The sequence below is a fragment of the Anopheles ziemanni genome, chromosome 2, assembly GCF_943734765.1.
Source record: "Anopheles ziemanni chromosome 2, idAnoZiCoDA_A2_x.2, whole genome shotgun sequence".
Lineage (NCBI taxonomy): Eukaryota > Metazoa > Arthropoda > Insecta > Diptera > Culicidae > Anopheles > Anopheles ziemanni.
Genome location: NC_080705.1, coordinates 6,567,399 through 6,594,956, shown reverse-complemented (window position 1 = coordinate 6,594,956; position 27,558 = coordinate 6,567,399). Strand labels below are relative to the sequence as shown.

Below are 27,558 nucleotides of genomic sequence, written 5' to 3'. Positions count from 1 at the left end.
TTCATTTCATGAACATGAGTAGGGAATAATTTCAATTTGGAATCGAGAAAGTCTCGAACACATATATTGTTCAAAAGTACTTTTGCACTTTGGAGCCTAATGCAAAGCTTCTCGCCTTGATAAGCGAGCATAAGTGTTTCGAACGGATTCTAAACATTCACTTTGACGTAGGTGATCACATACATAGGTGTAACTATAATTTGCAATGCACGTAAACTCCCTCCCGGACGATTTAAAGTCACATTGAGCGTGTTAGTTTGCATAGGCATTTTGTAGTAGTTCGATTGCGACTTGTGATCGCTTCGCTGCGACTGAAAACTGATAGCAGCTGATGAGTATTGTTATTGTTTTGTTTTGTAAAGAATAAATGTTTTACAAGGTTAACTTTTCACCCTCTGCTGGAGCAACTATCCATGCGTGCAATGCTCTTGAACTATACAAAAGGTCGAATATATTTTCTTTTGAGAAAAACTTTAGGATGCGTGAAATTGTACAATTGTATTTTCCGATGGTCTTTATTTCTAAAGTTTCATTTAACACGTTGAGATCTCCGATATGATGGGATTGTTTGATTGATGAACTGTAAATGTATGGTACTTCATGAAGCACCAAACAGAAATCTTTTTGTTTACAGCTTATTGAATAAAATCATCAGTGTAAATGAAAAAAGGTGCTGGATATTTCTTCATACTCATGACACATTAACTTGACTAGTACTGGCCTGTATGTTTCCCATGTAGGAATACTTCACACTATGGTAAAGTAAAATAAATGAAAATGTATGCCAACGTATAAATTTTTAAATTCATCATCTCTCTAGCAGAGTCGCTGATTGGCAACACTGCTTTAAATCAAAACATGCAATCTGAGTCAGCTGTCAAGAGGCGAAGTTTTGTCAACAACAAACTTGTTTTGCAGAACTTTCTTACTCATTGTTTTCGTGTTTGGTTGACTCCAAAGTCTGTTCTGTCCGTATCCTGTTCCTCGTCGTTTTTTAGCACAATATTTCCACCGAGCAGGCTAGATTGTGAACCAAGCCAAAATCAAACCCACCATTGAAATATTAAGTGTGTGGCCGAAATGGTTGATTCGGTAAGCTGCAGCAGAAAGAATCGCACGCAAAGACCTTGATTTGGTTTGGCAGTGTTTTATATGCTCATGACACTCCTCCCCCTTCTCATTAGCACGATCCTGAATCAGCTGAATCCTGCAGCTTAACGGAGGATGATGTTGAGCCAAAGCTTAAATACGTGCGGTTATCGAATGACATAAAAAATATACTCAGCGAGGAAGCAATCAGCTGCATAGCAGTTCACCCAAGAGTGAGTGTGTGGAGAAATCAAATGTTTAAAGATTGTCACTAATTTTTGGTTTGTACTTATTACAGTTTCTCTGCCTAGGCACGCATTGGGGAAGGATTCATATGCTCGACCACCAGGGAAACTGTGTGCATACCATCATAAACATTAAGGAAAATGCACATATTCTATCGGTGAACAAAATTTCGGTCGATAGTAAAGGCGAGCATATAGCGACATGCTCCGACGACGGCAAGGTAGTTATTAGCGGATTGTACACAAACGAGAACAATCAAACGCTTAGCACCGGAAAAATTATCAAAGCAGTCGAGCTGGATCCTCAACATCACCGCTCCGGGGCTGGTCGGAAATTTATCATAGGTTCGACCATATTGTTATCAGAGAAAAGCGGTCATGAGTAACACATTTGTTTTTATACTTGTTACTTGCAGGAGATAACAAGTTGGTGCTCTATGAAAAAACCTTTTTGAAGGGTCTCAAATCGACAGTCCTGAGCGATTCTGAGGGTCAGGTAACAGCTATTAAATGGAATGGTCAGTTCGTAGCTTGGGCAAGTTCGCTAGGAATTCACGTCTACGATTTGAACGAAAAATGCTCACTAGGGTTTATCCAATGGGAAGAACCAAAAGAGTAAGTGCTTTTATACGGTTGAACAACGTCGGTAGCACGAGATTAATCTAAAAAAATTTTCATTTTAGGGGAAAACTAACCGACTATCGGTGTAATTTGAATTGGTCCAACCCTACGACGCTGCTCATCGGTTGGGTCGATACCGTGCGAATATGTGTGATACGCAAACGCAATGCAATCGAGGTGTCGACCCGAAACCTTCCCGTGCACATAGTAGATCCAAGTAAGTTATCGAAGTCACTCTCGGAATTGAGCCGGTAGATGAAGCGTGCATATCTTAAACTACTATTTTTTTGCAGTGTCCACATTCCAGACCGATTTTTACATCTGCGGCATTGCGCCCTTAGAAACGGTCCAACTAGTCGTGCTTGGCTACTCGAAGGAACGCGATTCGGAGACGAACAAAGCACTACGGCCAATACTCTGTGTGCTGCAGTATAATGCGAGCGATTACATCGAAATCTGCACCGACAGCCTGTCAATGCGTGGGTAAGAAACTTGAAGCCATTTTACAGTCAAAACCAGGGACTGATTTCGATAATATCCTTTCAGCTATGAAGAATACAAATGTGATGATTACCATCTGGATTGTTTGATCGACGAAAACCAGTATTTTATCGTTTCTCCAAAAGACGTCGTGGTTGCCAATCTGTACGAAACTGATGACCGCGTACAGTGGCTCATTGAACATGGGTAAGTTGTACATGATTCCGTAAAGTATCAGTTCTTTCCGGGGATTTCGTTGAATGGGATTTGAATCGAGTTTTTGATAAGAATTGCAATTCAGTTTTGGTACAAATAATTTATTTCTCTAGTATTAAATCAACATCCCAGTATGGGTGCTAATGCTGGGTGTGTATGAAAGTTGCCGTACGTTTCAGTTGCTTGCATTTGGTCACAGGGATATTTTTTTTCTTCCTGCCCGTCACTCACTAGCTTAACTATAGTAGTTGATATTTTGTGTGTGTCTATTTTTTTGCGCTTGATTAACACCACCAAATATTATCAATCACATTAGGCTGCATTTCTCTCACTATTATCTTACTGGTGTAGTGTGTGCTTTAGACACCCGTTTTACAGCACGAGCTCGGTGGTTGGGTCCAATCGTAAAAGTACTCCTTCGGTTGGGGATTCGACCCCTCCGAAACGCCTTCCTCCCTCGAACACATCTCCCCGGCGTAGAGCTCCCGCATATGTTGCGCGGTTCGTTTGTGCAGCAGAAGATGATAGTTCTTGCAAGTACGTGCCTTCCATGCCGTATCGAAACGGACGTCGTGCCTACGGTGGATGTTTCGGAATGGTGCCAACCACGAACCCATCGAAATATCTTCGCTTTTGTACAAACTCAATCGATCTGCATAGGAGGCGATAAACGACACTAAACCCTTCGAGAGTACGTAACCACCGCCAAGTGCGTACGGTCCATAGCGATCGCAGAGTGAGTAATCATGTTCCTGCCACACCCCTTGCTTCTTAATCGACGCTGCACCACGGAAGTAACCCCAGTAGAGCTCCAACGGAGTACCGCTATCGGTAGAAGGTTGTTTTGGTGGATGCCGCTTGGTGCGGTGTAACTTTTCGTAGTAGCTCATCAAATCCTCCGCCAAAAGATCCAGCTTGACGTACGTATCATCGTCCAGCTTAGCGAGATAGCGAAAGTCGTACTTGGCGTCAATTTTCTTCATACTCTCAACCACCTTTGCGGTCAGGTTGGCATACGAATCTTGCAAGTCTTCCAGCTCCAGAATGTCGCCGAATACACGCTGCTCTTCGTAGATTGCGCGGCGTATGTTTTTCGGTTGTCCTAGCAGACCAATCGTGAAAAGTGGTTTAATTTTGAAGTTGATCACCTTAATATTTTTCACGGGCTTTTCGAGCCACGCTCGATAGTTATCAAGCAGTTGGCGCTGCGTTTGGACCGATTCGTGCTGTAGGTGGCCATGCTCGTTGAACGTGGGAATATGTATAACTTCTTCCTGGTAGCTTTCATTGATCATGCGGGGCCGCAGGTTCAGATAAGTTTCACGGATAGTCGTGCGTCGTTCAAAGTTTTCTGGTGCTGTTACAATAAGCAGCAGCAGGAAGTAGGAATTCTCTGGGTCGTACAGCCGTCCCAGAGGGGCACAAGCAGGTTTGGTGTTGGCTACAAGGGCCGTAAGAAGCACTCCACACAGGAAGGCACAAACTAGTGGCACGATGCCGACACAGCTCCGTTTGTGCAGATGGTACCTAGTGAGCGCCATGGTTCTTCGTAGTGACATTCGATATTTCCTCTTGGCCTCTATTCTTTAGCTGTTCTTTAATTTGTCCCAGAAGAACAAATAAAGTACAATAATTTCTCTATTTACAATCACTCTTCATCTTCACGACGGCCACAAAAATTGTTCGTTTTGAAGATGTCATATTTATGTTTTGACAATTGACAATCATCTGACGTACGAAACATTTCAGACGAATGCAGGTGTAAACAAAACAGGTGCATGGTTGAAATATTTCAGTCAGTTGCTTTTTGAAAACTTTATTTCTAATTTCATTTTTAACACGTTGCGTACCGCGTCACCCAAATATGGGTGACAGCAGTTTTAGTACAACAAAGTTTTTGACCCATAAATAAATGAAAATGCAACATAAAAATTATTATAATATTTTATATAAATTTTTTGGGAGGCTAAGTTTTTGCTTGGCCTTCGAAAACAATCGGTTTAACAAATATTATAAACAAATTGTAATTTCAAAAAATGTACTAAAAAGTGTGCTAAAACGCTTGGTACGCAACGTGTTAATACAGGTGAACGTCGATTATCCGGGGGTGTCGGGACCGAGAGGTCCCCGGATAACCGAATTCCACGGATAATCGAACATATACTAAAATCCGTTTATAATACCTGGTTTGAGTCTCGGCTAGTTCACTTTTGACCAGTTCCAGTTAGTTGCTTAATCATAAAAAATGTTTGAATTATTTTCCTATGGTATTTTTATTGCTATTTTCGATCAGAGAAAATTTATTTGACACATTATTGCTACAAAATGTTGTGAACCAACCTAATATTCATGGAAACATTTAAGCCCGGTTGTGCAGTTGTCAGTTGCAAGACCCCCGGATAATCCGCCCCCCGGTTAATCCGGCCCCGGATAATCGACGTCCGACTGTATTCTTATAAGAACTTTAATTTGGGAATTTGAAAAAGTAAAATGTGAAAAAATTAAGCAAAATTTCTTACAACGTATTTTGACAAAGACACTATATTTATTGGTAACATCACATCTAATCTTATTACGGTATTCCACAGCAAATTTGAACAAGCGATGGAGGTGATATCGAAACATGGTGGAAAATATTCGCTCATTACCGTGGCGCGACTTTATTTGGATCATCTACTATCGCTGCAGCAATTTGATGAGGCAGCTCGACTGTGCACACGTGTCTTTGGCAACGACAAACAGCTATGGGAGGAGGAGGTTTACAAGTTCGTGAAGGTAAAGCAACTACGGTCGGTCAGCAGCTACATCCCGGTATCGGACGAGTGTAAGCTCAATCCGCACGTATACGAAATGGTCCTGTACGAGTATCTGCAGCTTGACCCGAGCGGGTTTCTGCGTCTGGTTAAGGAATGGCCACCCCACCTTTACAAAACGAAGGCCGTCATCAATGCCATAAACGATCATTTTAACAAGAAGGATGCTAATATTCTGTTGGAAGCACTTGCTATACTGTACACGCACGAAAAGGACTTTGAATTGGCACTAACGATGTATCTCAAGTAAGTATTCTATTCGTATTAGTTGGTTCATTTTTAATAACTACTTTTTCATGTTTTGTAGATTGCAACACAAGGACGTGTTCGAGCTGATCACAACGTACAATCTCTACGGCATGATTAAGGATTCCATCGTGCAGCTGATCGAGCTCGACAGTGAACGTGCGATTGCAATGCTGCTGAAGGACAAAATTCCGCCCGAAGATGTCGTGCGTGAGCTGGAACAGCACGAACAGTATCTATACCGTTTCCTGGATGCGTACGATAAGGTGGACAGTAGCGATAAATTCCACTGGCGACTGGTGAATCTGTACGCCCGGTACGAACCGGACAAGCTACTGCCGTTCCTCAAGCGCTCGAATAACTACCCAATTCAGGAAGCATACGACATCTGTCAGAAGCTTCTCTTCTATCCAGAGATGGTATACCTGCTGGATAAGATGGGAAGTACACGGGAAGCGCTTAGCATCATACTGCACAATCTGAAGAACATTCAGATGGCGATCGATTTCTGCAAAGATCACGACGACATGGATCTGTGGAACGATTTGATCAACGAGTCTGTCGATAAGCCGCACGTAATGACGAAGCTGCTCAACAGCATCGCCGGCTTTATTGACCCGGAGCTGCTGGTGAACAAAATTCAACCTGGGCAGGAGATCGAAGGGCTGAAGGAAGCGATCATCAAAATGCTGTGCGGATACAGCCTTCAGGTGTCGATACAGGAAGGCTGCAACGAGATACTCGCCTCCGATTACTTCGATATGCATGAGCACTTGGTACGGGTGCAGCAGGGCGCTTTGTCTGTTTCGGACGACCACCTTTGTGGCGTGTGTCGAAGAGACATCATCGTTAATAAAGGTAACTAGAATGAACTCAATACGGTTACACACCAAATATGTACATTTTAACACCACACGATCTCAACCTCAATTCCTTACAGATAACATGCGTGCGGATATTGTGATGTTCAACTGTAGACACTACTTCCACGAAAATTGTCTCCTCGACAAGTACAACCTCGAATTTTGTATAGTTTGTAATTCGAAAAAAATGGGAAAGCCACCCGCGGCGGTTTCGTAAGCATCGGACAACCAAGGGAGGCGAAGGACGGACCAATTTTGCTAAACACAATTGACGAAACGAAACCACATTAAATCCCACGGAGCGTCCCCGAGCGCGATATGGTGTGTTGGCTTGCTGCTTCCGTTGGATCTGTTCAGTCCGAAGGATTCGTTCAGTTTTTTTTTATCATTGTGCATAACTCACAACTCGTGGGTTGTACTTTTTTTTAAAGCCAAAAATCAAAAAAATTAAGTATCATTTATACAGTTAGTATGCAGTATAGGAATGCAATCAAGAAAATAGGCTGCTGCTTAACGAACCAGGCCCCGTAGTACTAGCTAACAAATATTATCAAAATAAAACGGTTTAGTGTAAAATACTATTTTTTAAAAGCACTCTAAAGACGAACCACTGTCCGCGTGTTTACGTTATTTGCTTTAGGAGATGAAAGAAAAATCGGGTTATTGCAGAGATAGACAAGCAAATTGGCGCTCCTTTTATCGCTACGCTTATCTCGTTTAAATTGGGCAAATTTAAAAGACGACAGCCTGACCTGCAGCCTAACGTATTATCGTACCTTTAGATCTTTTTATTTTGTTTCCAACCACGCGGTCACTATGATCGATGTTAAACCTTATCGCATCGTCTACAATCGAATACGTTCAATCTACTCTCAAATCCGGATCAGGAAAAGTAGTAGAATAAAAGTCAACCCAACTGTATGTATGCGTTAAGCGATATTGGGAGGCTCGGCCCTAGAAACGACCACATTTTTTTCTATTTTAAGGCGATAATGTAGCATCCCCGTAATAATGGTGGTAGGTGTGATAAGCATTCGACGAACGTGTGAGTTATTAGCATCATGTGGCTGCATCAAACCGGGCCCCCCAAACCCTTCCAAGAGTCCCGTGAAGGGTCCCCTGTGCAAGTGTCCGCCATCACCGCGTAATCTTTAAAAACACGCCAAAACATCGAACACACCCCTACCAGCATAAGGAAACCTTTCGCTCGCTATGTAGCTGTGTGTGGTGGTTCCCGCATCTCGGGCGCATTCGCCCGAAAAACATACCGTCTTGACTTTAGTCGATCAGCACCAGTGGAGCCGCGAAGACGCGCATCGCTTAGCGAAAGGAAAGCCACGCCGGAAAGATCAGTGTGCGTGTGTGTGACCAGCATCAAGCAAGATCCTAAACACTTTCTCTTGCCGCTAATCTCGATCGTGTCAGGAGGTTCGAGTTCGATCAGTTTTTCGTTCCACATCATCAGCAGGTAAGCGAGATAGTTACGTCAAGATTGGAACCGTTCTGTTTTCAACAGGTTCTCCAAGGGAGGTCAAAATAGAAAAGTGAAGGTAGCTTAACATTACCTAACTTCTGATAGGTGATAAAGACGCTAAGCTATGTCGTATGAGGGAATACGAGATGCTTACGGTGGAAGAAAACTTCCATATCCATGTTCATTCAAAGTAAAAATTGATCAGCTATTCCTATGGTTACGATTACCTTTATTCTAAAATTGGATTTGTTGTTTTAGTTGTTTTTTACTTTCATTAAAGATTTTGTTGTTTCATTCTCACGCCTCACGAAACACATATTCCAATGGCACATGGCGCAAACATGTTTTGGTATTGGATTATTTTTAGCCACCACAAAATTGTGGCGAACGGTTTCAGTTCCTATCACACTTACGTATTTGATTTGCCGCAAAACAGGAATAAAAGTATCACGCTTTGGCTTTACCAAAACAACCCCCGAATGGCAACACACGCCAGTGCCTGTGTGCTTGACTTTGACCGCCCGCCCGATGACCCCTAAAAACCCGCGACTACGCGAATGTGTGAGCTTCTTTTTGCACCATGTCACCATGTGAAAACCACCACGTCACGATAGGGAGCAAGAAGGGAAAGGAAAAATGCTGTACTCGCGTCCTTATCTTGGCAAGAGCCACCATTGATAAAGTATCATCTCTATCATTATCATTGGGGGCCCGCGATCGACCCTCGGTCTCATCATCTCTCGGTAGTGTAAACGATTTGAGTTGAAGAGGTACTTATAGCTCAGTGTAGGATTAAATCCCTTATTAATGGTATAAATTACACACAAATAATAATAGTCCTTATCACTGCCTAGTCTATCACCGAGAGTAGTGTATCTGGAAAGGTCTTCCTTATTAAGCTCTCTACAATAAGCTTGTAACTGCTCGAACGATGTCCAATCGTACGTAAAATATTTTGAATACATTATTTTACTGCCGCATAGAGAGCATGATTTTTCCTGTTTCTCTGTAAATCACTCTTTCAGCACACTTTCCTAATTCCTATTGTCCAACAATAAATCTAATGCCTTTAGATGATTGAGCATGGTGTTCTATCGTTTAACTCAACCGATCTTTACGCCTACTTTTTTAAATTAAATCAATATGCAACCTTCTGAAATGTAGTACCTAAGAGGTCTAGTAGTGTTTATACTACCGGCATGGTTTTCAAGCACTGTTGCATCCAATGCATGGTACTACACGATCCATCCACAAACCATTAATACCAATTCTCTACCAAACGCTGCGCAGCAACAGTCCAAATCATGACCCAGCAGGGGCCCGCATTCGACTCCAATTGCATGACGCTGACGCGCTTCGTGCTGCAGGAGCAGAAAAAGTACAAACAAGCTACCGGCGATCTGTCCCAGCTGCTTAACTGTATCCAGACGGCCATCAAGGCGATAAGTTCCGCCGTGCGAAAGGCTGGCATCGCCAAGCTGTAAGTATCGAAGCGTACTTTCACCCGGTTGAACCAATCCTGTTCTAATGTTGGTTCACTTTACAGGCAAGGAATCTCCGGTGATACAAACGTTCAGGGTGAACAGGTGAAGAAGCTTGATGTGCTGTCGAATGAAATCTTCATCAACATGCTGCGATCATCGTACACCACCTGCCTGCTCGTGTCGGAGGAGAACGATAACGTGATCGAGATCGAGACGGACAAGCGGGGCAAGTATGTTGTGTCGTTCGATCCACTCGACGGCTCGTCCAACATCGACTGCCTGGTGTCGATCGGTTCCATCTTTTCCATTACCAAGTGAGTGTAAACGCAATGAGTGAGCGTTGAATCCGTTCTTATCAACCAAATTGTTTCCATATTGAAAAAAGGCAAGTGAATGAAGCAGCGGAACCTTCGCTGGCGGATGCTCTGCAGCCGGGTAACAAGATCGTCGCCGCCGGGTACGCCCTGTACGGATCGGCCACGATGATTGTGATCAGCTTGGGGCAGGGAGTACACGGCTTCATGTACGACCCATCCATCGGTGAGTTCGTGCTGACCGACTACAACATGCGCATTCCGGAGCGGGGCAACATTTATTCCATCAACGAGGGCTACGCGTCCACCTGGGACTCGTCGGTGCTCGAGTACGTGCAGGCAAAGAAAGACCCGACCAAGGGCAAGCCGTACGGTGCCCGGTACGTCGGTAGTATGGTGGCCGATGTGCACCGTACGATCAAGTACGGCGGTATTTTCATCTATCCGGCTACGGCGGCGTCCAAGAACGGCAAGCTGCGCCTACTGTACGAGTGCAACCCGATGGCGTACCTGGTGACGCAGGCCGGCGGAAAGGCGTATGCGGGCAAGGACAAACAGATATTGGACGTGGTGCCAACGTCCATCCACCAGCGCTGCCCCATCTACCTCGGATCGAAGTTGGACGTTGAGGAGGCGCTTAGCTACATTAAGTAGGCTCGCCATTTGAAAGCTTGAAAGACGATTCTTTTTTCCATTCAAAAGTTGTGTTTGTTCTGTTTTGATGACAAATGTGACACCCAAGGTGCAATATAATTTCAATTAACTTATAGAAACGGGTGTGATATTTTTTAATGTTAAACAGAAAAATATTAACGGAAATATTTCCTCTCTATCCGTTTCTAGTTAGTCAACATTTTGTCATTAATTTATTTACATAAACAACATGTTTGGTTTCACGGTGTGTTGGAAACTTTTTAAGGTTTGAGAAAGTCTGCTTACCTTTTCTACACCGTCGGTCCGTCTTTAGTAGGCATTAGCTTTATGTTTTGGGACGAAATTGAACCCATCCGGTACGGGACCAAGCAGCATTTCACTATACGAAAGAAAAAGGTTTACTTTGATTGAGCTCTATACACAGTTACATGCGTTCCGAATCTTACCTTAGCTTAACCCAATCATTGCAGTTAGGTGATGCCATCAGAGTCTCCAGGTCGTCCCGACCACGGTACCCTTCCGGACGTTCATTGATACGCTGCGGTGGCCGCTCGAGTAGACCGTACGGCACGTACCGGTAAAGGAACGACTGCCATTCGAGCAGGAAACGACGCGTGTTTTCCACTCCCTTCGTATCGCTTCCCCAGTGCTCCAGGCCGTAGTTTACGTAGCGTTTCAACATGTCAAACCGCTCGCTGCTGGACGGGTCGAGGTTCTTCCGTTCCTTGATCTCGCGGAAGAGCCACGGTTTGATGAGCGCCCCACGTCCCACCATGACGCCCGAAATGTTGGGACACTTCTCGCGGATGTGCTCGTAATCGTTGTAGCAGAAAATGTCACCATTGCCGTAGACCGGCACGGAGGTGGCCTGCGCGGCACATCGTTGGAGGTATTCCCAGTCGGCCCGCTTGGTGTAACGCTGTTCCTTCGTGCGGCCATGTATCGTTATTAAACTGGCACCCCATTCTTCAAACTTCGGTACGATCTCGTGTGCGATGAGCTTGTTGTTGTAGATGCCCATGCGCGTTTTAACGGTGAACTCCTTCCCGTAGTCCGCGAGAACCCTCGAGCAGCTCTGCACCATCACTTGGAGTACGTTCTGGCGGCGCAGTAGAGCACTGCCTCCACCCTGGTTGAAGATCAAATCGATCGGACAACCGATGTTAAGATCGATAAAATCGATGTCGGCTTTTTCAGCGATGATCTGGGCCGCGTACGTTACCAGCTGGGGCTTGTGGCCGCACAGTTGCACTCCGAAGAGGTCTTCACTTGCGTGTCGTTTGGTGAGGGCCCACTCTTGCGTCGCACCGTTTATGATAGGGATGGCACAGGCCATCTCACCACACGTTATATCGACGCCATACTCCTTGCAGATCCTCCTAAAAGGTAGATTTCCCACGGTTGTAAGTGGGCTTAGATAGAGCTTGTCTCGAAAATCAATGTGCTTCCGTTCCGCACTACGAAGCTTAATGAGATCTTCGTCGGTTACAGGTCCCGTTGGTTTGCTTTCCTCCTTCGGTTCTTCCGCATTCTCTTCGTCCCCATTTGCTGCTTGTTCGTCAGATTTCGACTTATCGGGTTTTTCGTCCTGCTGTAGCTTCTCAAATTTTTTGACAATCTTGGTGGATTTGGAGAAATCATATTTCTTCTTGCGCAAAATATGTTGTAGATCTGTGGACGATAGTTGGCGCACATTAAAAACTACGAACAAACCACACATCAATCATTTCCATCCTACTTACCTGTGCTAAGCCACGTCGAAACGAGCATCGAATTGTCCGCCTTATAGTCGGGTGGATATACATTACGATTGTTTTCGTCCAGGTGTCCCCCGGCGAAGCGGCACGTAACGCCAAAGTTACAGTACCCTTTAGTCGAGTAGATGTAGCACTTGCCGTCGATGTCCTTTGGCTTCAGCTGGAGGAACTTATCCACGTCGTGCGAAAACCGACAGTTTGCGTTTTGGCACTTTTTCCCCTCGCCTTCGGGTATGTTGCCATCCAGCAGCGATTTGCAAAGTCTCAGTGCATCGTCCTGCTTGAAAGGTAGTTGGCGCGCTTTGTTCTGCCCACGGTTCTTTTTCTTTTTGTCGTGTCGTTTCCGCCCGTCTGGATGCTCATCGAAACGGCCCCTTTTTTCCGGAGGTTCACTGGTTTCATTCTCCTTTGCTTCGGCAGCTAGGATTTCGTTTCCACCATTAGTGGGGTTTTCTGCCGATTCCACCGGCTTCTCAACGACGACACGAGGAATGAGGTACCTTTTGCAGTGGATAGTATACTGTTAATCCAAGATGTATCCATTTCACCGTGGCCTTATTTACTTACTCTGCCTTTATATGACATATTCCATCATCCATTTTTACGTAGATAGACTTTTGCTTCCCTAAATTCGGTAATTTAACTGAACTAACTTAGCAACGAGACCGACTAGTGAGATTTGTTATCAATTTGATATTTGACGTTTGTTGAGCACGTGCTTTACGTCAAGCCGAAAACTGTCACTTTACTCTAGTACACCGCTACCTTCGTATGCCCAGGTACTTTGGTCCGGACTTCAGTACAATTGCAATCTTGAAAGTCATTTTAATAAACTTTATCACTTCTTGCCGCTTCGGTACATAGAAGACATCCGTGCGGTGAACCCATCGGCTTTAAATCGCCACATCAAACAACCTCTTATCGCGATAAGCGGCGATTCTTCTTTTAGAGCATTTCAGTGTATGATTTGGCGTATTGCGCGCGCGTTCGCTGTTCTCTAGTCAAGTCGTTGAAAAGCGGGTGCTGATCATTCTGATCTACTGAAAAGATCACAGGGAAGTTTTGTTTGAACCATCGGAAAATAACAAGTGTATGCACAGTTTGGGCCCACTGATTGTACGTAGCTGTAGAATCGTCCTTACGAAACAAGCTTCATCGGCGCTAGCAGCTGCTAAACAGAGCGGTAGGTATTGGTGGCAAGGTGGGGGGGAAAGGCGGGAGTCTGAAAACTCGGTGCAACGGTACTTACGTGTTCCACGTAAGAACTAGGTCTGTAGGTCTCAAGACTACGCGCGTTTTGTAGTGCTTTAACGTTACGTTTTGTTGTTATTGATTGATCGACCGGCTTTCCGGTCGGTTGCTTTGTTGGATGTGAAAAAACAGAATGGTTCACTTTCTAGCTGATAAGAAAATAAATCAAAGAAAGTGAAAGTTTTTTCTTTCCTTTCTCAAAGGGCCCATTACCAGCGTTTTCCGGAGAACTAAGTACGGTCGCCTTGCTATGCCCGAAGCAGCCTCGTCCGAAGCAACCCGGTTCAACTATCCGGAGGCGCGCCGTGATGAGTCGGTGGTGGACGAGTTCCATGGCGTAAAGATCGCCGATCCTTACCGTTGGCTGGAGGATCCGGATGCGGAGGAAACTCAGGCGTACGTCGAGAAGCAGAATGAAATATCGAAACCTTTTCTCGATACGTGCCCGGAGTGGAAGAAGCTGAATGAGAAGCTGCGGAAACGGTGGAACTACCCGAAGTACTCGTGCCCCTTCAAGCACGGCAATAAATATTTCTTCTTCATGAACACGGGGCTGCAGAATCAGGAGTGAGTATTACACGACCTCTACCGAGTTCTAAAGACCAATATTTTAGCCTTCTAAACACTCCAATGTTTCAGTGTCCTTTACGTCCAGGATAAGCTTGACGGTGAACCGAGAGTGTTTCTCGATCCGAACACGCTGTCCACCGATGGTACGATTGCGCTCGTCGGGTCGCGCTTCTCGGACGATGGCCAGCTGTACGCGTACGGACTCAGTCAGAGCGGTTCCGATTGGACCAAGCTGAAGATCCGCAACGTCGAGACCGGCGAGGACTTCCCGGAAACTATCGAGCACACCAAGTTCGTGACGGCCTCCTGGACGAAGGACCACAAGGGTTTCTTTTACGCGCGCTACCCGGCCGTCGATGGGAAGGCGGACGGTTCCGAGACGGCGGCGAATGAAAATCAAAAGCTGTACTACCATCGGGTTGGCGAATCCCAGGACAAGGACGTGCTGATCGCGGAGTTTCCCGAAGAGCCATCGTGGCGATTGTAAGTAGTAGCAAAACGGTTTATTAATTTTAACATGTCTGAACAGCATCACTCGGTTCTTCGATATATTTCATCGTTCGTTTTTTTAGGATGCCGGAGGTTTCGGATTGTGGCAAGTATCTGATGCTTTTCATCATGAAGGGTTGCAAGGATATGCTGCTGTACTTTAGCAACCTGGAGAAGGCTGGCAACCTTGAATCGAAGCTCGACTTTGTCAAGGTGGTCACCGAGTTCGATAGTGACTACGATGTAAGTGAAGAACACGCATGAGGGCAAACTCTAGCGATGGTTTAATTTTATTCCTGTTCCCTCTTATTACAGTACGTTACCAACGAGGGTAGCATTTTCTCGTTCCGCACGAACAAGGGCGCCCCGAACTATCGGATCGTGAACATTGACTTTGACCAGCCGGCCATGGAGCACTGGAAAACGCTCGTCGCCGAGCATCCGAAGAATGTGCTCGATTGGACGACGTGCGTCAACAAGGATCGGATCGTGCTCGGGTACATCGATGACGTGAAGTCGCTGCTCCAGGTGCACAGCCTAGCCGATGGCGCGTTCGTGTCCAAGTTTCCGCTCGACATCGGTACCGTGGTTGGGTTCAGCGGGAAGAAGAAGTACTCGGAAATTTTCTATCACTTCGTTTCCTTCCTGACACCCGGTATCATCTACCACTATGACTTTGAGGGTAGTGGCGCCGCCAAGGAGGAGTCGAAGGAAGGATCCGCCGAAGCGGTAATGAAACCGACCATCTTCCGTGAGGTAAAGATCGAGGACTTCGATAACAGCCAGTACACGGTGGAGCAGGTGTTCTACCACAGCAAGGATGGCGAAAAGATCCCGATGTTTATAGTGCAGCGCCGACAGGACACAAAGGAACACAAACCGTGTCTGCTGTACGGTTATGGAGGATTCAATATCTGCGTGCAGCCGTCGTTTAGCATCACGGGACTGGTGTTTATCGATTCGTTCGATGGAATTCTCGCGTACCCGAACATTCGTGGTGGAGGGTAAGTGTGTTATCGTGAAGATACAACGACAATGTTCGTTTGCTGATACGACTCCATTTCATGCTGTTTTTTTTTCTTATGCATCAGAGAATACGGTGAAAGATGGCATAATGCTGGTCGGCTTCTGAAGAAACAGAACGTGTTCGACGACTTCCAGTATGCCGCTCAGTTTCTGGTGGAGCATGAGTACACGCGCCATGAAAAGATCGCCATCCAGGGTGGTTCAAACGGAGGCCTGCTCGTGGGTGCGTGTATCAACCAACGGCCAGATCTTTTCGGTGCTGCCATCGCGCAAGTTGGGTAAGTGTTTGTGCGTGATCTCTGAGTAGGCTGTTTCTTATCGCCATGGTGTACTACGATGTATCTCTCCATCTCCCCATACAGTGTAATGGATATGTTGCGCTTCCACAAGTTCACGATAGGACGTGCCTGGGTGTCCGATTACGGCGATCTCAACGAGAAGGACCACTTCGAGAATCTGCTGCGCTACTCGCCACTGCACAATGTGCGCACGCCCACCACCGAGAAGGAACAGTATCCGGCGACGCTCGTGCTGACCGCCGACCACGACGATCGCGTTAGTCCGCTTCACTCGCTCAAGTTCATGGCGGCCCTTCATCAGGCCGTGAAAGACTGCGAACACCAAAAGAACCCGCTGTTGTTGCGCGTCTACAGCAAGGCTGGCCATGGCATGGGTAAACCGACGGCGAAGAAAATCGAAGAAGCGACCGACATCCTGACGTTCATGTACAAAACGCTCGGGCTGAAGTTGTCGTTCTAATTCAACAAAACTTCGAAAGGAAACAAACAATCCCGGATAACGATCCACTCCTGCGCTCGAGTCAAATACAGTATAGGAGATTAAAAAACGTATTGTGTGAATGTGTGTGTTGTGTGTAAGCTTGCATTCAGTATCGCCCATTTTATGGGAAAGAGGAGTCCTACGAGAAAATGGCGGGAAATGTTAATTTCGGAAATAGTATCCCTTCGTTCAGCAATCACATTTTGTAGCATGCGGCGGATGCTCGAGCATTGGCAGGCTACGTGATGCTTCCTTTTAAAGCTATTAATTACATTCGCCTATGGTTTATGCGCAAAATAAACAAATTGTTTACAATGAAATGTTTGAAAAAAGTGTTCGTCTTTGTATGTTTTTAAATGAAATGTGTGACACCATATTTATGTATATATATTTGCTATATATTGCACCATTATCCATGAGTAAAAAGTATGACTATGTCCCTCTGATCCAAATTATCCAACTTTTTTTTACAAATGAATTTGAATCAACTAAAACCAACAAATAAATAAATGAAAAACTTTTGCTAAGACTACCACGGAAAATTAGTTAATTTACTATCTATACAGCTACGGCTACAGGTGCGTCTGCAATGAAAAAGAACAAAATCATTCTACGATTATGAGAAAATGTGAAAAATAACAGATCGGAAAATGATGCTGGGAATATTAACAAAATGAACGAACAAAGCTAACAACCCGACACCATTAAAACCAGAAATAAAATGTTAGTTGAAGCACAATTAATCAGAACACATCCCCACGAAATATCGATAGTTTTTTTTTTCGGTATATTTCGAATCGCCATTGGAAATTCTTGTAATTACACGCATTTGTCTTCCGTCCTCAACTCCGATTGTTGCATTCAGTTCATATATGATTTGTGTGTATAATTTTCCTTTTTTTGTTTGTTTTACTTTGCTTGATTACTAGGTGTTTGTCTTTTTATTGTGTGTTTCCCGTGCTTTTCGCAACTTCCATCCTCCCGAGGCATCTCCATGTCTGACAATCCGGTTCCGGTCATACATACATAGTGAACTATTTTAAACTGTATTCTTATACGGGCTGTATATGGCTTGAACGATGATGATGTAAATGAAAAAATGAATGTCTGTATATTGAGCTGCTTTCAGTGGCCAGTTTGAGGAGTGAGTATGGGCGGGTAGCCCCGTAGCTTTGCTCCAGATTGGGCACGTTCTTTCGGAGGGTTAAACATATTGGCCGAAATGGGCGACAACAGCAACGCTGACGCGTACTTTCGTGTTTAAAGGTCAGTTACGCTTGCATTGCCAGTTTCCACTTGTTGGGTATTACGATCCTCTCCAAACAGTCTCACTGCTGGAAGGTTGAGAAAAACTATTGCCTATTATTGGTCGTCTAAATGTTTTCCCCCATTCGGTTTGTCCATTTGTTTTATTTCTGTTCTCGCATCATTTTCTGCTTTTGATTAGTTTGGTTTACTTTAAGTGGCAGAGGTGAAAAAGAGGAACGAACACATATTTTCACCGTTAACGGACCTCCAAGATTTCAGCTTCATTCAACTAAACAAGAATTAAGACATATTCAAATGAAAAACGAAAAATTCCCCACGTTAAAAAATGCTTGGAAAAACCTGAACCTTACTGAACTGTATATTACGTTGTATTTACTTTATTCGTAAATGTAATTTGATTTTCCCATCGCTTTATGGATTCTCTATCTATCTATAAGAAGTGTTTTCTCCCAAATGTCCGATGCGGTATGGAGGATGTTTTCGTTTTGGGTAGTGAATGTAATTTAATATTTTGTATAATCTATTTGCATGTAACGAGTATATCCGAACCGATGTACGTTTGGGCTTGCTGCTGAAGCAATTTTAAGACGTGTACGAAAAAAGGTGTAAACGATAGAAAATTAGCTTTGCCGACCTGGATGATACTTAAGGCCAGTGGTCTGCGTTTGGTCTGTTTTAGTGCTGTAACATATCACAAGCAGCCGATTATGCCGTTGAAAGTTGCATGAAATTCTTTTGTTTTTCTGTTCGAGAAAATGATGATTTTCTGTTGATCTGAACATATATTTCAAAAGCACTACACAATTAACCAAAACGTAAATAAAATACAAACGGTTTAGAGAGTGGCATTTGTGGTCTGTTTGCTTTGTCTTATTTAGCGCCCACGTTCGGTCCAATGTAATTCAGTATAACCTACGATTAGATACGCATCGTAGGAATATCCCGGGCTGGTTTTTCGTAACTATTTTATAATAACATTTATATATCGTTCAACTAGCGACCCCCTAATAATGCGGTTTAATGAGACTCGATATTTGCACACGGCATTCTCGGGCGACATGGGGGCGCCCAGTCTCTTGTGTGGTTTAAACGTGATAACTTTACATGTTACATGATGATATATGTATGTATATACACTTCCACCTTCCTTTCTTCGTTTGATTTTGGCGGATGTGTGTAGCTTAATGACATCGTTTACACCTATAGTGTATGTATGTGGTTTTGCATGATTCATATGTTGATGGTATGTTTGGTTTTTCTTTAAATATTCACTTTGTTTAACTGGTAGCAATATTCTGCTCTACTCGATACTAGGCTATACAATTTGCTTATAATGTACTTATTGTTTTGATAACCAACTTCCACCTTCCACCTTTTTACTTCCCTTCTTCTTTTCCTACTGCTTACAACCTTTCACATACCGACCTATCCTCTCATTTTATGTTTGACGTATTCAAATAAATTTTTAAAAAACCTCAAAGAAAGTAAAGGAAACTGTAATGTTTTTAGAACGGTGAACGGTAATAGTTTTAAATAAACTCGTCGCTTTTAAGTAAACTTTCCTGGCTTATCCGACCGTAAGTCTAGTACGAAGTCTAATGATTTTGCTTATCCTTTCTCTTAACCCACCCGAAGCCCTGATTTAGCTGCCCTCAGCACGTACTTTCACTCGTTTTTTTTTGGTTGAATTATATTTTACATTATAACAATGTGTCCACGCAATACCATCGCTCGTTGAAAAGCTAACGTTCTACGTTGGCGATTCTGGCATTGGTTTCCGGTAGGGGCTAAGGTATATGATTTGCTATCGTGATAGTGAGAGAAGAAAAGTAACGACACAAGTAACGCTGTATATGCATTCGTGTATAACGATATAGTGAGGGCTAACTGACTATAGATATTACTATTCCACGTTCTATGATGATTTGGATTCTAGCGTTTTCGATCACGGTTCTCTACACCGCCAACGCAATACATACCGACCACATCTTTTCAGGGGCGGTCATCCGGTTCATCCAACCCAGAATCGATCGCCTATCGAGTGGAACAGAAATGGAAGCACGTGGGAGCACGCGGCGCTCTAGCAGGGAAGGAACTAGGAAATAGTGATTATTAACAGCGTAATATTTCGTTCTGCGCTAACCCGGTCCCTCCAGTACGTAATAGTGTCGAGGGGGGCTGGCAAGTGTTCTTAGGTTGCCTCCTGAGGCAACTCTACTGCCTTTCGATTTAACTCGTTAACCGAGAAATAAGAGTGTGTTTCTAGTTTTGTTTTTGATTATGTTACACCTTCGCTCCCAAAGAGTACGTATTTCCAGCCGGCTCGGTTTCGGTTGGCTCGATATTGTTGTATATTAGCTACCAATATGGCTGTAGAATAATCCTTTCTCCAGTGTTCGATTGATTTTGTCCTCAGTCCGTTAGTTCTTCCCGTTTCAGTTTGTTACATATTTACATCCCCCGTAGGACCGTTTATTTTGCTCGACGCCAGAACTAGCATCTGTTCCGATCCGATTGCTTTATTAGAGAGAGCGAGAACAAACTACTAGGCTAAACAAAAGCCGTCCTCGCCGTCGACATTGACTTGCTAAAAATTAGTTGTAATCGTAATCTACTTGATATCGTAAGTTCTCCTGTACAAGCGAAAAATGGCGTGATTTAATTGAGGCGATGGCACGGGATGTAATGATTTTTGGCAGGCAGAATTAGGGCAGCACGCGCGATCGCCGCAGTTTTCCACCACGCAGGATGACGGTACGGTTTAACAGGCCGAGCAGAATTGTTGATCACACGATGGATATAACATAACATGTTTGATTCGAAGAAAGTTCGTTCGCATTTGTTAGCCCGTTAGTAGCACACAATTTGATGGATGATACGGAAGTAAAGGAGAGAAGATAAAGAAGAGATGGATCATTTACAATGAATGTTAGCGGAAGTGACAGCAACAGCAGTAGCAACAGCAGCAGCAGCAGCATCAGCAACAGCGGTTAGTATGATTTTGCTAGTGGCGTTAGAAAAATACAGTTTCCTTGATGTTAAACAGCTTTTTGAGCTTTTCAAAAACGCTACATAGTCGAAAAACGGTGCAGAATTATTATTGGTTGAATAATTATGAAAAAAATGGGTTATGTTAAATCGACTGAATATAGTAGAAAATATAAATGACTTACGCAAGAAAAATAGTTGTAGAAGACTTTGTTTAAAATAAAAAAAAAACAAAATTCATAAAATAACCATTGAAATGCTAGTCAATTGCTGGAGTTTTGATTTATGTGTACCGCAGAGCACGTGGCTTCGCAAATCTGATTCGTTTATTTACTAAATAATAATATGCATAGTATGTGTCTCTGTTACTAACAAAAGTATATAATCGTAGTTGATAACTAAAGTATAATGCCTACTAGTATATAAGAATATAATAAATAAAAAATCCATGTCGAGCGAAAAACAAAGGGGAGAATAGACTACGACAATTACTATCTGCAGCATTATCATGTTCCGTTTCCTATTTGGAAGGTAACAAACACCTCCACTGTACACCGACGATACTTTTATATGACTTACGTTAAACAGTACACTACCGTACTGTTGTAGGTTTGCTAAATTATACGTATATTTGACGTATCCTCTCTCTCTTTTCTGAAGCGTGAAAAGATGCCCTCCCGCGTCTTTCTGTCTGCTTTTTACTGATATACGCTCGCCATCGAGAATGCGGCATTCTTATGGAAAAAAAATGTACACACAAATTTTCCCTCGATACCGTGGTACGAAAACGAACGAAGCACGTGACGAGCAGCGTTTAAATTAAATCAGATCCGATCGATTTGCGGCACAGATCCGACATACAAGGTAAACAAAAACAAAGCGACCCCAACGGTCCCAGGTTTAGGCTACCAGGTGAATTATGTAAGTGGAGTATATGCAATTTTCTTTTGTTTTGACATTTGGTCCTATGCGTACCTATGTTTTTAAAAAGTAAGATTTAATTAATAACCAACCATTGGCTCACGCGAATATCTTTTGTTCTTGTTTTCTTCATTATTACTACTCCCAGAAAATGATAGTAGATCGCAATCAATAAAAGAACTTCACGCGCTGCGTTTTCCACGAGACGGGGTGAAGGTTCTGATAATTTGTTCGCTAGCTGTTTTCTTTATTCCACCGATGGCTTCCGATGCCAATTCTAACAAACCTGTGATGTAGCTTATACATCGAAAACCCGACAAGACATTTTTCCCCAAATCGAGGAAAACGTTGTTCCTAACCACCCTCGGAATGCGAATGGTGGCTTTTATTGTAGCGAATAACATTTTGGAACGGTCCACTTGGCTTCTTATCGGTGATTCTTTTAGAATGCTATCAATCTGCCACTTTTCCCTCTCCGCTAGACAAATATACACAAATGCTAAAAGAATATCTAACTATGAAAAACAAAATATACACCCTCCCTACCCGGATTCGTTATAGTTCAATAGTATTTTGCTAATGCCAGCAGGGCCAATCATAGTCAAGCAGGGCTAATCCCGGTAGGCGCGGTACCTGACCCTTGCGCTAAAGCCCCGTTCGTTTTGGTGATGATGATAAATAATAAATACATACATAAACTAAATCACATTGTCACAAATCTATCTATACAATAGCGCATCGAAGCCCCTGCCCCCGCCCCCGGTTCGGAGCACATTCTCACGAGGAATGGAATATTGTAGGCTAGTCTGCACAGTGTGGCCGACCAGTCAAATAGAAGAATCAAACGTTGTGGGTAACGAACGGCACGGTTTGAACAGTAAAGTTAATCCCGCTCAGCGCTGTACGTCGGAATCGAATATGAAGTGTCGCGCATCTACTCCTCCGAAGGACTAGATATTTTTCTCATCCCGGGCTTCCCGTAGAGCATTGCGATCGGTTTCGGTGAGCGAACCATTGCTGCTACCACCAGCTTCGGCTCCCTCCTCTTGGCTATCGGTCAGCGACGAATCGCCTTTCCCGTTTGCACGATCGTGTAGGTGGTGGTGTGCGATCGTGCCGGTGGTTAGGATTGGCGAGGATCGCCGGGAAGAGGACGTGCCACCGGTTGTTGGTGCGGCGTGCGGCTCGCCCATTTCGAACGAGGTGGTACTTTCGCTCACCTTCGTCGATGTCGTGCGCCGAATCATTACCAGCGGGCTGCTGCGGCCACTACCGGTTTCTGCCCTTATCAGGACCCCATTACCACTAACACCAGCACCACCACCACCACTACCACCAACACCGTTCGCTCCGCTAACCCCACCTATGTGCACCGATTGGTCAATGCTGGAACAGCTGCTGTTCTTCACATAGATCACTTGCTTGTGCAGCTGGTGCTGCTGCTGGTGCGGCTTCCGGCCCAGGCTGCTGCTGTTGATGTTGATGATGCCGTGGCTGCCATTTTGGTGCCCCGAAGCGGACGACACCGATGAGGTGGAGGAGGAGTACTGGTACTGGTGGTGGTGATGATGGTGATGATGAAGCTGGTGTATCTTGGAAAAGCTTACCATTTCCGATGTGAGCGAGTTCAGCGCCTTCTCGACCGTGGGCTTGTGGCGGTCCCGGTCCGACATGGGAGACGAATGGCCTGAGAATGCTGGCGAATGAAATAGGACATGTTTTAGTTTCGCCCAACACATCGGCGTGCCAGCGGTAACACTCACTTCCAATATCACCGCTCGAGCTCGAATCCGTAAAGCTGGGCGTTCCCTCAGTCCACGTGGGGGTCGATCCTTCGACCGATGCTAGGGCTCCTCTGGAGCCGTAATTGCTATTGGATGATGATTCGACTGCTAAATGACTTTCTAATCTTATTTCTGATATACTGCTTTTCGTCCATTGTTGGTCGTTTGTTGAATTTGAACAATTTAGAAATCAACATGGGTATCAACATGGGTTGTGGGTGTGTGCCGGACAGTCATGGGAGGTGGTGCACCGGTATGAGGCGGCAGATGGTAATGATGGTGAATGGATGCGGAAAATTGTAGCAGCATTCCGCAAACAAATACACACACACACACACAAACACATTCCGCGACAGGGGACAGATTTCATGTGCGTGAGGGTAGGAGGTTCATGGTACGTTGATGCATTGGCGACATGGACAGGCAGGAGGCGTAGTACAAGCCATGAGGATGGAGCATCCATGAGGATATAGAAAGAGAGAGAAAAAAAAGAAAAAGAAGAAATATAAATAAACATATAAGATAATATGTTGTAGGCGATGCTAAGAGAATTAAAAGAACGCAAATTGAAATTTCATTCCATTCCAAAACAACAAACATTTGGTGGTTCTGTACTGCCCTCGTATGAAGCTAACGAAGAGCGCACAAAACCGTGTTAGACGATCGCACAGCCACTAGAAAACAAACGAAAAACGGTCACAAAGTTTAGAAAAAAAAAAAAAACAACAGGATATTAGCTGCTCACCATGCATTCTCTAAGCAGAGTTCTTTGAAAGAAAAATATGGATGATCAATTGATGTTTCGATCGATAACTGAACGAAAAGTAGAGAGTAAAACATGAAAACAGTAACGGTTAGCACGAAATTATTAGTAGTTGTGGTGAATAAAGGTAACATACAACACAGGCATGGGAAAACGAAACGAAATGGACAAATTAAAACACTCAAGAACATGCTAGATAATGATACCGTTTGTCCAGGGGCAAAAACAATCCAAATTGCTGGAAAAAGGTACAGAAAAAGATCTTTGGAGTTGTTCCAATATGTTTTTTTGAGAGATGTTTGCTTTATGTTTCTGTTATTCGATTGGTTCAATTTCACATCCAGCATTTTGTTTGACTCCGACCATTTTCTCACTTCTTTTCTTCGATTTACTTTCAAATACGAGCACGAAAATATACTGAATAACGAATGAGTCAACGAGAAACAGTTTCATGCGATTCCATAAATTTAGGAAGTAGTACCTACAACGTTGCATGAAATATAAAAAAAGCTCGTTCGTATGCATACAGCAGTTTAAAGGAAAGTCGAGATGAAAAATAACAATTGAATCAAAAAGGAAAATCATACTATCTAGAAATGCAAAACAACCAATTGATCGGAGAGTAGACACAGAACACACCAAGCTAGAGAGCGTTCAACGAGAAGATTCAGAAAGTGACAAAGAAAGGGACGACAGAAGAAATGGTTCACGAAATAAGGTAGGCAGGATCGAGACATCGAGAGAAAGGAGTTGGAAAAACTCACAGTACACAAGAACGAGAGAAAAAGGGAGCGAGGAGGTAGCGGGTAGAGAAGGTAACGATCGTCACAAAACATAAAACTAAACGGATGTCCCCCTCCCCTTCTCAAAGGGCGTGGACTAAAGGGGACGGAATTGGAAAACGATTCCTCCTCCCCGTGGGTTTGCACATACCTTATTGAGTCTTCTTTGTAGTTATCACTGCGACACGAAGTGCTCCGTCGATCGACGGAACCGCCACCGCCGAGGCCGCCACCTCCTCCATCACCGAGGCCACCACCCCCGTGGGCACCGCCGCCACCACTGCCACTGGGACCGGCGCTGCTGCCGATTCCGCTGCTGCTGCCCGTTTTGTCGTCCGACGAGTGTCGATGGCTACTGCTACCGTGCTCGGAGATGTCGTCAAAAGCGGGAGGAGGAGTGGAAGAACAGGAAGGAGATGTGCCTAGCCAGATACGAGATACGAAGCGTCTAAGTTTGATTTTTTCGTTGTTTTGTTTTGTCAGGTTTTCAATATTTTTTTCCGCCTCGATTCCGCGCAATTCGCACGCGACGAAATAAATGCGTGTGGTTCTGTGACTGGTACACAATCAAAAATGGTGTGTGTGTGTGTGCTGCATGTTTATGTTCTTTTACATTTGTTAAAAAAAAAAAATACGGAAGCGATACCAAGTCAACATAAAATACACCAGAGAACACTATTGGAAAAATAATTTGCTAAGTTCCAACGAAGCTCCCAGTCGACTGACACTGTGTGGTGCATGGTACGGATGAGATCTGGCCAATCCCAATCCCACTTGAAATTGATTCTCCGTATCCGATTCGCATCCATGCCATGTCAGAGGATAGATGAATGATTCTGAATCCCGTCTCTGGATCTCGATCCCAATCTTGGTCACTGGATCGCATCATAATCCTGGATCTGGATCCTGATCTTATCTTATCCCAGACTTTTCTTGTTCAAACATATAATTTTAACGCAATGGGACAAGAACAAAATCGATGCAAAACTAAGTAAAAATGGTAGCTCCAGACAAAACTTCCAGCCTACCTACATTGTACGTAAATAATACGAAAACTTTTTACAGACAATTTATGTACATTAAAATAAAGAAAAGAAATAATAAACGGTACAAAGGAGTGGATTACGGGAGAAATAACGCTATGGCGCAATTAGTGGGTGAACCAACAAAAGGGGGGAAACGAGCAGAAAGGCGCAAAGAAACACGCGGTTGATTGAGGATCTCTGTCTTATTCAGGAAAAACTATAAACCGAAGCTATTTCCGCTGAAAGGAAATCTTGTCATTTTTATATTTTAACGAAAGGCGAAAAACCAAAGTCACGGAAGGGGGAAAAAGAAACACCAGTACGCAATCGAAAACCCACAGCAATAACCAAAGCGTCAAAGGCGTCAACAAGCGGCCAGTGGCCATCAATTTACTCCAGCGGCCAGTGTGGAGAGGCGTAGCGAGCAAGCGAGCGATAGCGGGAAGGTTAAAGAAGAGAAGGTGGTTTCGGGGAATCGGTGGGAATTATCTAACGAGAAAGAACCGACAAGGGAGGAAGAAGAGAGGGAAAGCGGACGAGGGAGAACCGGAACCAGCAGCGCATTTAAACGAACTCTCCTTCCAGGCTAAACTGCTCGAGGTAACTTTCGAGGTTATGATTTTCGTCCAGTGGCAGCCCGATGCGCCGGATGATGGATGCTTTTTCCTCCTGGCGCAGCGAATGCGGCGCGTCTTGGCGGGGAACATCGTGGCGGTGAGCTTTCGGTTTCAGGCGCGAAAGAAAGCTTTCGTTCCGACAAGGGCGTGCATGGAGGACGTGCTCCTCCTCCCTGTCGACCGGAACATGGTTTTCCCCGTACGCAGTTGTCCTCGGCAAATCCGTTTCCTCCAGCGAGTGTTGATGGTTTGTGGGCATCCGGTTGAGTCGTTCCTCGTTACGACGAATTTCTGCTTCGATTTCCTCGATTCTTCGCTGGATTTCATCGTGATCGCGAACCGTATGTCGTCTTCCAGGGCGTGCGGTTATCGTTGGGTTTGTTTGCTTCGGTTTCGGCGGTGGTCCAGAGGTTTTCTTCTTCGGTAACGTGTTGTTTGCTTGAAATGATATGTGCCCGTTTGGAATAAAACGTGGCGCTCTTTCCAGCGTTGAGCAAGGCGAACTCGCATGATCAAACAGCTCCCGGCGTGCTTTGACGACATTTTTTAAGTTCGCCAGCACCAGCCGGTCATCTTCTTCCTCGTTCCGCTCCACCGCTGATCGGTCCACCGTTGGCACAAACGGTGGCTGGTTTTTCCGCAGGCATTCCTCATCGGCAACGGCACAGTAGCTGTTGTTGTTGTTTTCATCTTCAACCAGTGTTTCCTTGATGATCGGTATCGTGAGCGGCAGTGTTGGTTTTGTGTTGCGACTGACCAATGCTTTCGAAGAGCTGCAGTTACTGGGTACACGCGAGTACATCGATTCGGAACGGCCTACCGTGACCGCAACCGATTTCGTCGCCGTACGCTCAAAGTTCCTTATCATCTGCTGGACCGATGATCCGCTACCGTTGCGACTGGAAAGCCTTTCAAACGATTTGGCAGCATCCTTAACGTTCGTCGTGGCCGGGTTGTTCTCGGCGACGGGTGATTTTCGCTTGACGGCCACCACTTTCGGTACCTTTACCGAAGCAGCGACCGGTGGTTCCTCGTTT

At 44.5% G+C, this 27,558-nt stretch overlaps 6 protein-coding genes across 6 annotated transcripts in view; 3 read left to right on the top strand and 3 right to left on the bottom strand.

Moving 5' to 3' along the window:
- Positions 1-1,080: 1,080 nt before the first annotated feature.
- Positions 1,081-7,154, top strand: LOC131288511 (vacuolar protein sorting-associated protein 41 homolog). The gene is made up of 10 exons (XM_058317688.1): positions 1,081-1,092; positions 1,185-1,322; positions 1,388-1,679; positions 1,751-1,949; positions 2,018-2,172; positions 2,249-2,438; positions 2,502-2,642; positions 5,240-5,710; positions 5,772-6,568; positions 6,651-7,154. Exons 1-10 carry the CDS (start codon positions 1,081-1,083, stop codon positions 6,788-6,790), a joined length of 2,535 nt encoding a protein of 844 aa, XP_058173671.1. The 3' UTR covers positions 6,791-7,154.
- On the bottom strand, positions 2,923-4,311 carry LOC131284378 (beta-1,3-galactosyltransferase 6). Its single transcript, XM_058313236.1, has one exon. It carries the CDS (start codon positions 4,208-4,210, stop codon positions 3,011-3,013), a length of 1,200 nt encoding a protein of 399 aa, XP_058169219.1. The 5' UTR covers positions 4,211-4,311; the 3' UTR covers positions 2,923-3,010.
- A 2,185-nt stretch (positions 7,155-9,339) lies between the features above and the next one.
- LOC131284389 (fructose-1,6-bisphosphatase 1) lies at positions 9,340-10,602 on the top strand. Its single transcript, XM_058313247.1, has 3 exons — positions 9,340-9,527; positions 9,594-9,845; positions 9,917-10,602. Exons 1-3 carry the CDS (start codon positions 9,352-9,354, stop codon positions 10,497-10,499), a joined length of 1,011 nt encoding a protein of 336 aa, XP_058169230.1. The 5' UTR covers positions 9,340-9,351; the 3' UTR covers positions 10,500-10,602.
- Positions 10,603-10,769: 167 nt separating this feature from the next.
- On the bottom strand, positions 10,770-12,870 carry LOC131284367 (tRNA-dihydrouridine(47) synthase [NAD(P)(+)]-like). Its single transcript, XM_058313225.1, has 4 exons — positions 12,824-12,870; positions 12,242-12,756; positions 10,946-12,170; positions 10,770-10,878 (listed from the first exon to the last, which is right to left on the bottom strand). The coding sequence occupies exons 1-4, from the start codon at positions 12,853-12,855 to the stop codon at positions 10,809-10,811; spliced, it is 1,842 nt and encodes a 613-aa protein (XP_058169208.1). The 5' UTR covers positions 12,856-12,870; the 3' UTR covers positions 10,770-10,808.
- Positions 12,871-13,056: 186 nt separating this feature from the next.
- On the top strand, positions 13,057-16,495 carry LOC131284356 (prolyl endopeptidase). Its single transcript, XM_058313214.1, has 7 exons — positions 13,057-13,439; positions 13,711-14,074; positions 14,147-14,560; positions 14,650-14,809; positions 14,882-15,570; positions 15,658-15,870; positions 15,955-16,495. Exons 1-7 carry the CDS (start codon positions 13,349-13,351, stop codon positions 16,349-16,351), a joined length of 2,328 nt encoding a protein of 775 aa, XP_058169197.1. The 5' UTR covers positions 13,057-13,348; the 3' UTR covers positions 16,352-16,495.
- Positions 16,496-21,770: 5,275 nt separating this feature from the next.
- The window catches only part of LOC131284345 (uncharacterized), a 38,345-nt gene continuing 32,557 nt past the window's right edge, over positions 21,771-27,558 (bottom strand). The window contains 5 exon segments of the mRNA XM_058313204.1: positions 21,771-23,246; positions 23,314-23,474; positions 25,031-25,057; positions 25,125-25,230; positions 25,233-25,327. Of these exon segments, the coding sequence (XP_058169187.1) occupies positions 22,501-23,246; positions 23,314-23,474; positions 25,031-25,057; positions 25,125-25,230; positions 25,233-25,327 (1,135 nt within the window). The 3' untranslated portion in view covers positions 21,771-22,500.